The following is a 13309-nucleotide window of genomic DNA, read 5'->3' on the forward strand; positions in this document are numbered from 1 at the left end:
GGTGCAGTTGAAGGGCTGAGGAGAGGAATTGGGAATGTCAGATGGAAGTAGAGTGCTGATTTATTTGAGGGGTTAAAAGCATTTGTTGGGGGAATTAAAAGTAGAGCTAGAAGAGGGTAATTATGTAGACATCCAACAGATAGACAGAAAAGTCCTAGTCTAACAGTTGCTCGGTACCTCCAAGTGAATAAGTTGGAAAGGTCTGAAGTCTCCCACTTGAGCTCAGAGACACCAGAGGCTCCATGGGAGTGGGAGATCTGTTTACTGGAAATTAGAATCCCCAATTAATTCCTATGGAGTCATTGCATCAGGACTTTTACGGAATCCCAATTCATGTCTTGTTTTGTTTTTCTGGTCTGCAATTATCTGGAAATCAGAGAACTAGGCAATATAGTTCAACAATTTTTATTTGTATTTACAATATATGGATATCATAAACTAGGACAGCATTTATTGCCCATCCTAATTGTCCTCGAAAATGTGTCAACAAGCAGTGTTTTTGAACCACTGCAGTTCTTTGGGTGTATGTCGACTACAGTGCTGTTTGCAAAAGGTTCCAGGAATTGACCATAGAAAATTGGCAGTGTAGCTCCAAGTCAGGATGGTGTGTGGCTTGAAAAGGAACTCACAGATGGTCGTATTCCTATATATCTGCTGCGTAGCTTCTATCAGTTGGGAGAGGATCTGGGTTTGAAAGAAACTACTTACTTTAATGTATGAAAGCCATGGGACGATCTCTTAATTCTGATAGGAATTTCATATATTTGTAAAGTTCCGTATAAACCTGACTATTTTGAAATAATGGGAAACACAGATGTGATGTTCATCAGAGTTTCCTAAGTTTTGCAGCTGGAATAACATTTGTATCACACAAATGATCATCTTGAATAAGAAACAATCTAGCCACCATTCCTTGACATTTGTTACCATCACTGAATCCCCCACTATCAACATCCTGGGGGTTACAACCTATTTAACTTTTGCTTTTAAGACAAAACCTCCCTCCTGGTTCTCTGAACTGCCTCCAATGAAATGATATATTTTCTTAAAAAGGGGACCAAAATTGTTCGCAGTGATGCACATGTGGTCTTATAGATGCAGTAAGACTGTTCTGCTCTTACATTCCAACTTCCTTGAAGTAAGGACCAGCATTCCTTCACTCTTCTTGATTATATGCAGTACCTGTGTACTGGATTGGTGTGTTTTGTTCACAGGTACCCCCAACTCCCATTCTGATGCATTTTTCTGTAGTTTTTCTCCATTTAAGTGAATTGTTTTTGGTTTTTCTTTCAGAAATAAACAACTTCACATTTTACCACATTTTACTCAATTTGCCAACTTTTTGCACTTAGTTAACTATCAATATCTCTATAAACCCTTTGAGTCCCTCCTGCAACTTGCCTTTCTGTCTATATTTGTGTCATCTGCAAATTTGGCTCCAGTACATTTGCTTCGTTCCTTTAAGTCATCAATATATATTGTAAGCAGTTGTCCCAGCACTGATCCCTGTGGAGCCCCACTGATTACAAGTTGCCAACCCGAAAAAGAACACAATCCCCATTTGTTTGTTTCACACCCATTAGCTAATTTAAGGAATTCATGAAATCAGAGCTGCTGATATTTTATCAAGATATTTTGCTAGGCATTTTTCAATAAGTTAAGCTAGGCTGGAAATGGCTTATCTGAAATTTTTCATCAGCAACAGCAGACTGAAAATGAAAGCTCAGTACTCCTGTGTTAGTATTAATTGTTCCTTATCTAAGGCAAAATTAGTCAGTCAGAATGCTTGTTAGAAAATTTGAATCATTAGATTATTATTGGCCTCAGACATTTGGCTCCTCTTTGATGTTGTAACCACACATGTGAACCATCTGTAGGTCTTCTGATTTGGTTTAAATTTGTTTGTTGTGACTTCTCTCCACACTTAGTTGCAATTTACCAACTGTTGCAGTCTCTTGTGATTCATTTCTACTTCTGTTGACTAGTTAACTTGTCAATTTCCTCAGCTGTTAAGCCACGTTCAGTCTGATTTATTTAAATAAGCTGGTCTGTTAAGATCAAAATGTCTTCCACACTCAACCTTGTTGGGTTCTTCTTCTGCTACTGGGCACTCCTGTATCTTTCCTGCTTTCTGCTTTAATGTGTGGGCCATTATATACTCTCTGGAGAAATATGTTCAAAAGTTTGAATAGCCACTGAGATGTTAAAAAAAGTTTTTTTTTCCCCACACAGTGCTTTTTGACTTTAAATGTGTTTGTATTTCAACTGTTCTTGCTTGTCCTTTGAGGTGAGGATAAACATGTTCAGCATGATCTGTGGCTAAAAAGGTTCTGCTACAATTGGAACAGGGCAGTGCCAGGTCTCTGTTTTGGATAGACCGCTGACTTTGGATTTTCTCTCTTTGTATTATTCTCTGCCTTTGATTTGCTTTTGATTTGCTTTCAGTGAACTTGTGTGAGCTTTTCCCTGGATTCAAAGTGCAACGAGTGAACCCTTCAGAATTTCTTTTCAGCACTTTTTTGGATCACCACAAGAGTGCAGTCAAGACTCAAGCTCCCAAGTTTTTTTTTGGCTGCATGACCATCAAACTCAATTGTGATTGTCTCAGTCTTATGTTGATGCTTTGAATGTTAGTCAGCTGAGCCTCTCAAGTTTCTGTCCTGCAGCTTTTGAAGGCAGCTCAAGTGAAAGTATTTGAACTTCTGAGCCTGATTATGGCCTGCAGTCCAAGTCTTGCATGAGTGGAACAGGATGGTCAGAATACTTCATAGACTTTCATTTGATAGGCAGCCTTACTCTTTGTTCCCATGGATGTCTGTTGTCAGCTGAAGCTTCGGCTAGCTTTTGGTCATTTTTGCATGTGTCTTATTTTAAATATAGATAGCTGAAGAGATTGCACAGCTGAAATAAGTGAATGTATCAATTGCTGACAGGTTATGATCACAAACTGAAATTTTGGTTTCTTGGAGGTTTTCTGGGAGCAGGTAACACTTCAGATTCCTTTGCACTCGTTATAAAGCTGAAGTTTTCTTGAGCATTGGAAAACAGCTATGTGCTATATTGCACATTCAGCTCTGAATTTGCAGCTAGTGTACAGTCATTGGCAAACAGGAAATTGAAAATCTGTCCTTGGTAGTCTACCAGAAAAGCGAAGGCTTTGATGTGACCTGATAGAGGTTTTAAAACTGATCAGGGCACCAGAAGGGTGGAAGTAGAGAATAATTGTGCATACTTTGAAACTAAAGGCTGATGGTTGGTAGTTGTGCAATGAGGATCTCAGAGGACTCAAATGAATTAAGAGAGGGGTGAGAATTTATTGCTCATTAGTTCATAGGACAATGGAATCACTCTGTCATTTATTGCCCATCTGTGTTGCCCTTCACAAGGTGATGGTGAGCTGCCTTTATGAATGCTACAATCCATGCACTGTTGATCGACCCACAGTGCTATTAGGAGGCAATTCCAGGATTTTTACCCAGCAACACTGAAGCAACAGCAATATATTTCAGAGTTTGGATGGTGAATGCCTTGGAGGGGAACTTGTAGGTGATAGTGCTCCCATGCATCCTGTGCCTTTATCTTTTTATGTGGTAGTGGTCATGGGTTTGAAAGGTGCCTTCATGACTTTCTGCAATGCTGACTTGCCACTGTATTTACATGGCTAATCCAGTTCAATTCCTTGTCGAAAGTAACCCACAGGATGTTGATATGGTGACGACATTGAATATCAGGGGGAATGGTTGATTCCATCTTATTGGAGATGAACATTGACCCCACAACCAATGGATCAAATCTAAGTTCTGCAGTCCTGCCACATCCACTCATCTCTGGTGGTGGACAATTAAACAACTCACTGGAGGAGGAGGGTCCACAATTATTCCCATCCTCAACGCCAAATCAGCACAAAAGATAGGGCTGACACATTCGTAGCAATATTCAGCCAGAAGTGCTGAGTGGATGGTTCACCTCGGCTCCTTCAAAGGTCCCAATCTTTTTGTTTCAGATTTCCAGCAGTTTGTTTTTTATCTTTAGTGCTGAGCTGGTGCCAGTAGTATTGATGATTCCTTCTATCACTTTACTGATGATGGAGAATAGATTGAGGTGATAATTGGCTGGGTTAAATTTGTCTTGCTTATTGTGTGCAAGATGTATCTAGGCAATTTTCCACATTATCAACTGGTTGCCAGTGTTGGAACAGCTTGGTTAGATGTGCAGCAAGTTCTGGAGCACGGAGCACAAGTCTTCAGTACTATTGCTAGAATATTGTCACGGTCCATAGGTTTTGCAGGATCCAGTGTCTTGAGCCATTTCTTGATATCATATGGAATGAATCAAATTATCTGCGACTGGTATCTGTGATATTAGGGATTGTTGGGAGTCCAAGATAGATCATCCACTTGACAGTTCTGGCTGAAGATTGTTGAGAGCCATATCTGTTGCTTTCCCATTTATACAGAATGGGGAGTATTTGTTAAGCCTCTCTTTCCAGTGAGTTAATTGTCTACCACTGTTCACAATTTGATGTCTCAGGACTGTATAGCTTGGATCTGGTAGACAAAACTAAGGGATTCTACAGCTATCTATTGCTGCTTATATTGTTTGGAACACAAGTAATCCCGTTTTGTAGGGCTTTACCAGGTTTTCATCTCATTTTAAGGTAAGCCTGGTGCTGCTCCTGGCATGCCTTACTTCATTCATCATTAAAGCAGAGCTGATCCTGTGGCATGATAGTAAATGTAGAGTGGGGGATGTCAGCCCATAAGGTTGCACATTGTATTGGCATATAATTTAGCTGCTGCTGATGGCCGATAGCACTTGATGGATGCCAAATCTTAAGTTTTTATATCTGTTCGAAGTTTATCCCATTTAGCATCTTGATAGGACATGTGAAACAATAGAGAGCATTGTTAATGTGTGAAGGTGGCAATTCGTCTCTATAACGACCATGCTGTGGTCACACTTACTGACACTATCCTGGGCAAATGCATCTGCAGCAGGAAGATTGGTGAAGATGAGTTTCCCTTTTGAAGATTTCCTCCCCAACTGCCTCGGAACCAACCCCAGCAGCAATGTCTTTTAAAATCTGATCAGCTTGGACCGAGTTTCAAGTCCCCCAACCAGAGTACGTTCTGCACCCTTATCACCACCTAGTGTTTCCTCCAAGTGCAGTTCGACATGGAGAAGTAGTGATCCATCAGCCAATGGCAGTGTGGTATGTTGAAAACAGGTGGTTTTCCTGCCCATAGTTGACCTGATACCATGAGACTTCATGCGGTTCAGAGTCAATATTGAAGAGTTAGTTCACTCGATTGTATGCAATTGTGCTACCCGCCTCTGCTGGATCTATTTTCCTGGTGGAACAGGATATACCCATGAATAATGATGATGTTTTTGGGATTTTGTCTGTAAAGTATGATCAGTGTCAGCCACTGTTCGATTTGAATCCAGGTCTCTATACTACTCGTCCAATGATAATATGAATTAGTCCACTGATTCCTTTGTGAAATGAGTATGGCTGGCCACACAGTGGTTTCTTAGTCATCCCTTTCATGGCTTTTGGGGCAAGGAATCTAGAAAAATATAAAAAGGTAGCTGTGGGGAGCTTATCTCCAAATGAGAAAACTCAACAGGAACCCAAGTAGGCCATTTAAATTCATGAGGTAAAAACAATGACTGCAGATGCTGGAAAGCAACTACTGGATTAGTGGTGCTGGAAGAGCACAGCAGTTCAGGCAGCATCCAACGAGCAGCGAAATCGATGTTTCGGGCAAAAGCCCTTCATCAGGATCAACCATTCAGTCAGACAATTGGTTGTAATACTGTGGGAATAATGGTGAAACTTTCAGTATTATGTCAGTGTAATAATGCCATTGAAACTTGAAAGCAACTTTGGGACATTATGTATTTACAGAATAATATGGAAATCCACAAGCTGCTTTCAGTAATTCTCCTCTCCTCTAGACTCATTAGGGTAGCATGCTAGAAATAAAGCCCAATTATTCCTAGAGTCATCATAAAAGCTAACGTTCATGAAAATATGCATAATTACTCAATTTATCTGCCTGATGAAGTGCAATCTATATGTGTATAGATTAGAAATATCTAATTATGACAGTGGGGGTTGTATACCCTCAAAATAATATGATAATGTTTGAGAAGTCATTAAATAGGAAATTAGTGATGCAAGCAATAAAGCCACAGCCGTAATCATGAGTGACTTTAACCTACATTTAGATTAGGCAAATCAAATCAGTAACAAAACTGGAGAGGAGGAGTTCCTGAAGTGTGCATGGTTGGTTTGCTGCATCAATGCATTGAGGAATTAACTAGAGAGCAGCCACCCTAGATCGGGTATTATGTAATGAGAAAGGAATAAATGGTAATTGAGCTGTGTGAGGCCCCTTGGCAAAGAGTGATCATAATTCGATTGGATCCTTCATTAAGATGGAGAGTGAAGTGGTTGATTCTGAGACTAGGGACCTGAGTCTCAATAAAGGAAATGATGATAGTAAGGGGGATGAGCTGGCTATGCTAAATGGGGAACATTGCTTCATTGGATAATGGTGGATAGTCTTACGACATGGGGTAAAACTTCCTGCTTCACTTAAACTAGCAACACAGACGAGTTATCCTGTGTAGTAATCTGAACATTTGAGAGCCAAGAGCTGGTTAAAGTAAAAATTAACTTTATTTCTTAAAGAATAACAGAGAATAATTAACTAACAATTATTTACAACTCCTTCCTCGAACCTATCTTCTACCTTCCCTTCTAAAATACAAGTCTGATAAAGCCCTCTGATTAAGATTTACCAAAAATTCAAGTTTTCGAAACCAGCCAGCTGTCAAATCTTCTATTTGGATCTTCCTATGTCTTCTTTTCTTCTTAGGGATTATGCTTCACAGGTCACAGATCGATAAAAGTACCTTTTAAGAGTGCTATTCTCCAGGCAGTCTACAGATGTCTTTGGTTTGGCAGTTCTTCTCCCAACTGTTCAATTTTCCCCAGTCTTATACCCCACCCTCCCAAAGCATTGGATTGTGTCATTGGCTTTTAAGATTGTCAATATACTAAATTCAAACTTGATTGGAATTTGGTATTTTTCAAGACAGTTTAAACTGATTGATTGGCCTAATTCAAATCTGTTTTGTCATTGCCAGGCAACCAGCTAATCTAGCTTTCGACCAGGTATTACATTGTTACCTTATTCAGAACACTTGGTGCTGTCAGGTAGTTCTATTATCTCTTAACCCTCTTAAAGGTACAGTGCACCCACATCTTCATAACAATAGGCAATGGCAAACATTTAAAGAGTGCATGGTTGAACTGCACCAATTGCACATTTCTGTTCGGTACAAAACTAAATTGTGAAAGGTAGCATGACCATGACTAACAAGCAAAATTAGCATCAGAGAATATTTAAATTGGCCAAATAAAGCAGTAGACCTGGGTATTAGGAGCAGTTTAGAATTCAGTAAAGGAGGGCAAAAAGATATATTTAGAGGGAGAAAATAGAGAATGAAAGTCAGCTTGCAGAGAACACACAAACTGATCATAAAATATTCTACAGGTATGTAAGACCCTTACAGTCAGAAATGGGGAAATTATAGTGGGGAACAAAGACAAATTAAATACATATTTTGGGTCTGTCTTCACAAAAGAGGGCTCAGATAACATTTACTGAGAAGGAGGAGCTGATGGAAATTAGTATTGGAAGGGAAATGGTATTGGGGAAGTTGATGATGGAGTTAAAAGTGGATAAATTCCCTTGGCCTGATAATCTACTTAAGGAAGTGGCCCTAGAAATAGTAGATGCATTGATGGTCACTTCCAGAGTTCTATGAACATAATTCCGATGGATTGAAGAGTAGACAGTGTAACCCCACTACTAAAGTGAAGAAACCGGGAACTATAGGCCAGTTAGCCTGACATCAACCGTGGGGAAAATATGAGAGTCCATTATAAAAGATTTAATAGCAGAGCGCTTGGAAAATAGTAACAGGATCAGAGACAGCATGGACTCACAAAAGATAAATCAGTGACAAGACAAGTTGATAGGTTGAAACTGGCAGCTGTAGTTTATCTGGCCTTTCAGAAAGTTTTCAATAAGATCCCAAATGAAAAATTAGCATATAAAAATAACGCTCATGAGATTGGGGTAATGTGATGACATGGATAGGGAACTCGTTGGTAGAAGGAAGTGGTAGACAATGACTAGGGTGTTACCTCAAACTTATCCAGCTATTCACAATTTTTATTAATAATTTAGATGAGGGAATTAAATGTAATATCTCCAAGTTTGCAGACAATACAGATTTGGTTGGGAGGGTGGCTGTGAGGCGAATGCAGAGATGTTTCTGTGTGTTTTGGACAAGTGAATTGAGTGGGGAAATGCATGGCAAATGATAACTAACATAGATAAATGTGAGTTTATCCACTTTGGTAGCAAAAACAGGAAGGCAGTTTGTATCTGAGTAATTGGGAAAGGGAAGAGGTACAATGAGACCTGGACGTCCATGCTCTCCAGGTGCTGAAGGTAAGCATGCAGTTGCAGCAGAAAATGAAGAAAGCAAATGGAAGGTTGGCCTTCATATTGACAGGATTCCGTACAGGAGCAGGATGTTTTGCTATGATCATACAGGGCCTTAAACCACACCTAGAGTATTGTGTGCCATTTTGATCTCTTTATCTGAAGAATAATTTTGTCTGTGGAAGGAACACACCAAAGAATTCCCAGACTGATTCTTGGAATGGCAGGACTGATAAGTGATAAGAGACAGGATCGATTTGGACTATATTCACTGGATTTTGGAAGTACTTGGAAGTAGAGTCACTGGTATTGAAGAAGACATTTGGTATTTTTGCCTTCATTGGTCACTAAATTGAGTATAAAAGTTGGGAGATCATGTTGCAGCTGTACAGGACATTGGTTAGGCTACTTTTGGAATACTGTGTTTCTAAACTGATTAGAAAAGATTTACAAGGATATTACCAGGGTTGGAGGGTTTGAGCTATAGGGAGAGGCTGAATAGGCTGGGGCTATTTTCCCTCGACCATCGAAGGCTGAGGGGCAACCTTAAGTTTATAAAATCATGAGGGGCATGGATAGGGTGAACAGCCAAGGTCTTTTTTCAGGGTAGTGGAGGTTAAAACCAGAGGACTTAGGTTTGTGGTGGGAAGGAAAAGATTTAAAAGAGATCCAAGGGGCAACTTTTTCATGCAGAGTGGTGCATGTATGGAACGCGTTGCCAGAGGAAGTGGTGGATTACAGCATTTAAAAGGCATCTGCATGGGTATATGAATAGGAAGATATGGGCAACATGTGGCAAATGGGACAAGGTTAATTTAGGATATCTGATTGGCGTGGATGAATTGGACCGAAGTGTTTGTTCCTACGCCATACAGGTCAATGACTCTGAGGTGGCATATCATAGAAACTTGAAAAATTCTAACAGGACTAGATAGGATAAATGCAGAAAGGATGTTCTTGATGACAGGGAATGCTGTGCAAATAGTCACAGTCAAATGCTAGAGTGTAGACCATTTAGGATTAAGATGAGGAGAAATTTCTTCCCCCAGAGAATGATGTGGAATTTCCTACCATGAAAAGTGGTTGAGGCCAAAATTTTGAATGTTTTCAAGAAGGGGTTAGGTGTCATTCTTAGGGCTAAAGGAATCAAATAACAGGGAGGAAGTGCAAACGAGGTTCTGAGTTTGATGATCAGCCATGATCATATTGAATGGTGGAGCATGCTTGTTGTACTGAATGTTTTTCTCCTGCTTCTGTTTTTCTACATTCCTCTTTCAGTTCACAATCAAAAATACAGAAAAATAAATTGATATCACTGTTACACTGCTAATATCATTCCAATGTGCACTTTCCAAACAACGAGTTGAATTGACAAAAACGTCCTCTCTGCATTGCTATTTTTGATGTAAAAACCCTAAGTGGTTGTACCTTGTCCAATGAGGCGTAAATTGGTTTTAATTCATATAATCACTGCTAAGTGTGAACCACCCATCCTGTGCCTCCTGCAAGCCAGTGATAGTATCAGGAGAAGGAAAACTGAGAGTGTTCTGATTAATACAAGAACCATCTTGGCAGATCTTGTGAATAAAAACTACTGAATCCTTTCCTAGTTCCCTCTGCTCATAACATTGATTTGGGCTGCTCCTGATTTAATGTTGATTGTCAGGGCGATTCTGCTGCTGTCATAGTAACTTCTGTTTAATTTCAAGTTTACAATAAATGCCAACTGTAACAAAGATTCCATTTGTTACTTTGGCTGTTGCATATCTGACAGTATCAGGTTGGATCCCTCTTGGCTCTTCTGGCAGTTTTTTTTCCACTTGTGCTATTGTACTTGTCCTATCCTGCCAAATATTCCTCATACTCCTATCTTGTGTCCATCCTTTTTCTTATTCCCACAACCCCAACCCCAACACATTCGCTACTTAGAGTGACTGTTTTTCCACTGTTTTCAGTTACATCTTCCACCAGAAAATGGAAGCTCTCCCAACACCATTCTACACTTCACTTTTGCTGAATCATGATGACTTTTAAATATACATAATGTAGAGTTTGTGATCTGATTCTCACTACAGTTGCCATTTTTGGAGGATCAAGTTGACTTGACAACCAATGACTTGAAACAGGAGGCCCTCTTTTCATGTTCCTGTAGTTTAAATTTTGCTTTTTTTTAAAAAAACAGTTCAAATTGTTCTTACAGGGAACTACATCTTGAACTATTTGGCGTCATGTCCAAAGCTAGAACCCTTTGTGATCCAAGCCTTGGTGCATCTTATAGCCAAAATTACGAAAATGGGATGGTTTGAGGTCCGGAAAGATAAACTTGCCTTCAGGGAGGTGATTGCTGATGTCACCAAATTTTTACAGGTAAGAAAGTGCACTAATATTTTGCCATATAGAACAAAGTTACTTAATGTCCTGAAAAATATTGTACATACTTTATATATAATTACATGCAACAATATTATTGTTATGATTTCAGTACATTTTATTTTCTAGTATATCATTTCTTTAAGCTATTCATTTATACTGGGGGGAAATTGAGTCGTACACCACCAATAGTTAAAGACTTGCTGTTGTTGACGGTAATCAGAAAGTTTGAGGTGATGAATTTAAAATGAGATGCATAGGCTCTATAGAGACTTATGCAGTGAGAAACCGATCCATACACAACAGAAGGATGAAGGGACGACAGCTTGGAACCTAATGCCAGCAAAAGAGTCAATACTATTTGGAGGGGAGGGAGAGAAGAAAGTTGGGCAAAAGTAAATACTGCAGATGCTGAAGTTTAGAGTCAAGAGTGTGGCGCTGGAAAAGCACAGCAGGTCAGGCAGCATCCGAGGAGCAGGAAAATCGACGTTTTGGGAAAAAGCCCTTCAAGAATGGTGGCAGAAAGTTGGCAGAATGGGAAAGAATATTAGTCTGAAGTGAGAAATTGTGCAAAATAAGAAAAAGTTTTTTATTGATGTCCTCTAAATATGATTGAAATGCTTCTTGGGATCGGCTATCCCAGCAAGTCGTTACATAGGTAAGCACATGAGGGGGGAAAAAGGGATGTGTTGATATGCTGATAGGGCTAGATTAAGAGGGATGAAAGGACGCTCTGCTGGAACCTAAAGACTGGCTGAATGGCCTGTAGCTCTGCTGTGAATATTTTGTAATTATTGCTTTGGAAAGCACCGAACTGCTATATGACAAATAGGATAAAGCTTTCTTCAGGGCTCTGTCTTTATCAACTTTTCCAGTGTAATTTATTGTTTGATTGCTTCCATAATATATTAGATGTAATTAGCAAAACAAACAAATTTGTCTTATATGCTGCCCTTGTGGGGATCCAGAGGAGTTCAGAAGAATGATCCCAGGATATGAGGAGCATTTGAGGACTCTGAGATTGTACTCAGTGGACTTTAGAAGGATGAAGGGGAACCTCATTGACATTTACAGAATATTGAGACAGCCAGGCAGAGCAGACATGGAGAAGATGTTTCCACTTGTAGGAGAGACTAAAACCTGAGGGCACATTCTGAGCAAAGAATTGAGATAAGGATTTTTTTCAGCCAGAGGTTGGTGAATCTGTGGAGCTCATTCGAGAAGGCAAAGCATGTCAAGTTTTTGAGTATATTTAAAAACAGCAATATAGGTCGGGCGGCATGGTGGTGCAGTGGTTAGCACTGCTGCCTCACAGCACCAGGGATCCAGCTTCGATTCCAGCCTTGGGTGACTCTCTGTGTGAAGTTTGCACGTTCTTCCCGTGTCTGCATGGGTTTCCTCTGGGTGCTCCGGTTTCCTCCCACAGTCCAAAGATGTGCAGGTTAGGTGAATTGGCCATGCTAAATTGCCTGTAGTGTTAGGTGCATTAGTCAGTGGTAAATGTAGGGGAATGGGTCTGGGTGGGTTTCTCTTCGGAGAGTCAGTGTGGACTTGTTGGGCCGAAGGGCCTGTTTCCACACTGTAGGGAATCTAATCTAATCTAATCATAAAAGCTCTTGATTAAGGGGATTCAAAGGTTATGTGGAGAAGGCGAGAAATGGGGTTGAGAAACCTATCAGCCCTGATTGAATGGCGGAGCAGAGTTGTTAGATTGAGTGGCCTAACTCTGCTCCTTTATCTTATGGTCAAATTGAACATGAGCAGCCTGCAACCCTTACATAATAGATGTGGCTGAATAACGTAGTTTGTCAAACTTTCTCACTGTTGATGTGGTTTCTTCAATTCTGATAATAAGGCATTGTGTTGTTGTTTTATTATCCCCTGAAATACAAAACTTGCCATTTTATTTTGTTGGGGAGGTAAAGGTGTCTGTGGTAAAGGACCTTCAATACTTAGCATATTTTTTGCATAATAACATTCAACAGGTCATTAATGAAAACAAGAATATTATTTTTCTTTAAATAAAAGTTAGACCTGAGCTCTGCTTGGCTCAGTTGCTCACTTGTTGAACCATTGGAAGGAACATATTTTAAAGTTTTTAAAAACTTTACCTGTGACCCAAGATAGATGATTTGTAATTTGTCAATTTTTTTTTCCAAAATGTTCAATTGACTGATGAACTAATTCAAACTAGAAGAAAATAAATATTCTTAAACTAGGAAAGCAAGATACCGTTTACTGTTCAGGAAAGCAAATGAAAAAGGGGTAAGACAAATGGGTATAACAGATTGAAAATTAAGCTAATTGTTGCTTTGTTTTCCATGCTTCCAAATCTGGAAAATATGACCTTGTTCCTTGACTTTTTTTCTCAAACGTTTTCAGTTTCTAAGAGTTTAGATTCTGGAATACAG

The 13309-nt window shown here is 39.6% G+C and overlaps 1 protein-coding gene across 1 annotated transcript in view; it reads left to right on the forward strand.

The window, feature by feature from the left end:
• The window catches only part of LOC140491822 (ran-binding protein 17-like), a 235240-nt gene that overhangs the window by 126522 nt on the left and 95409 nt on the right, over window positions 1-13309 (forward strand). The window contains exon 5 of the mRNA XM_072590217.1: window positions 10729-10895. Within this exon, the coding sequence (XP_072446318.1) occupies window positions 10729-10895 (167 nt within the window). The remainder of the gene's footprint in view (window positions 1-10728; window positions 10896-13309) is intronic.

This window comes from Chiloscyllium punctatum, chromosome 20 (assembly GCF_047496795.1).
Source record: "Chiloscyllium punctatum isolate Juve2018m chromosome 20, sChiPun1.3, whole genome shotgun sequence".
In the NCBI taxonomy this organism is placed as follows: domain Eukaryota; kingdom Metazoa; phylum Chordata; class Chondrichthyes; order Orectolobiformes; family Hemiscylliidae; genus Chiloscyllium; species Chiloscyllium punctatum.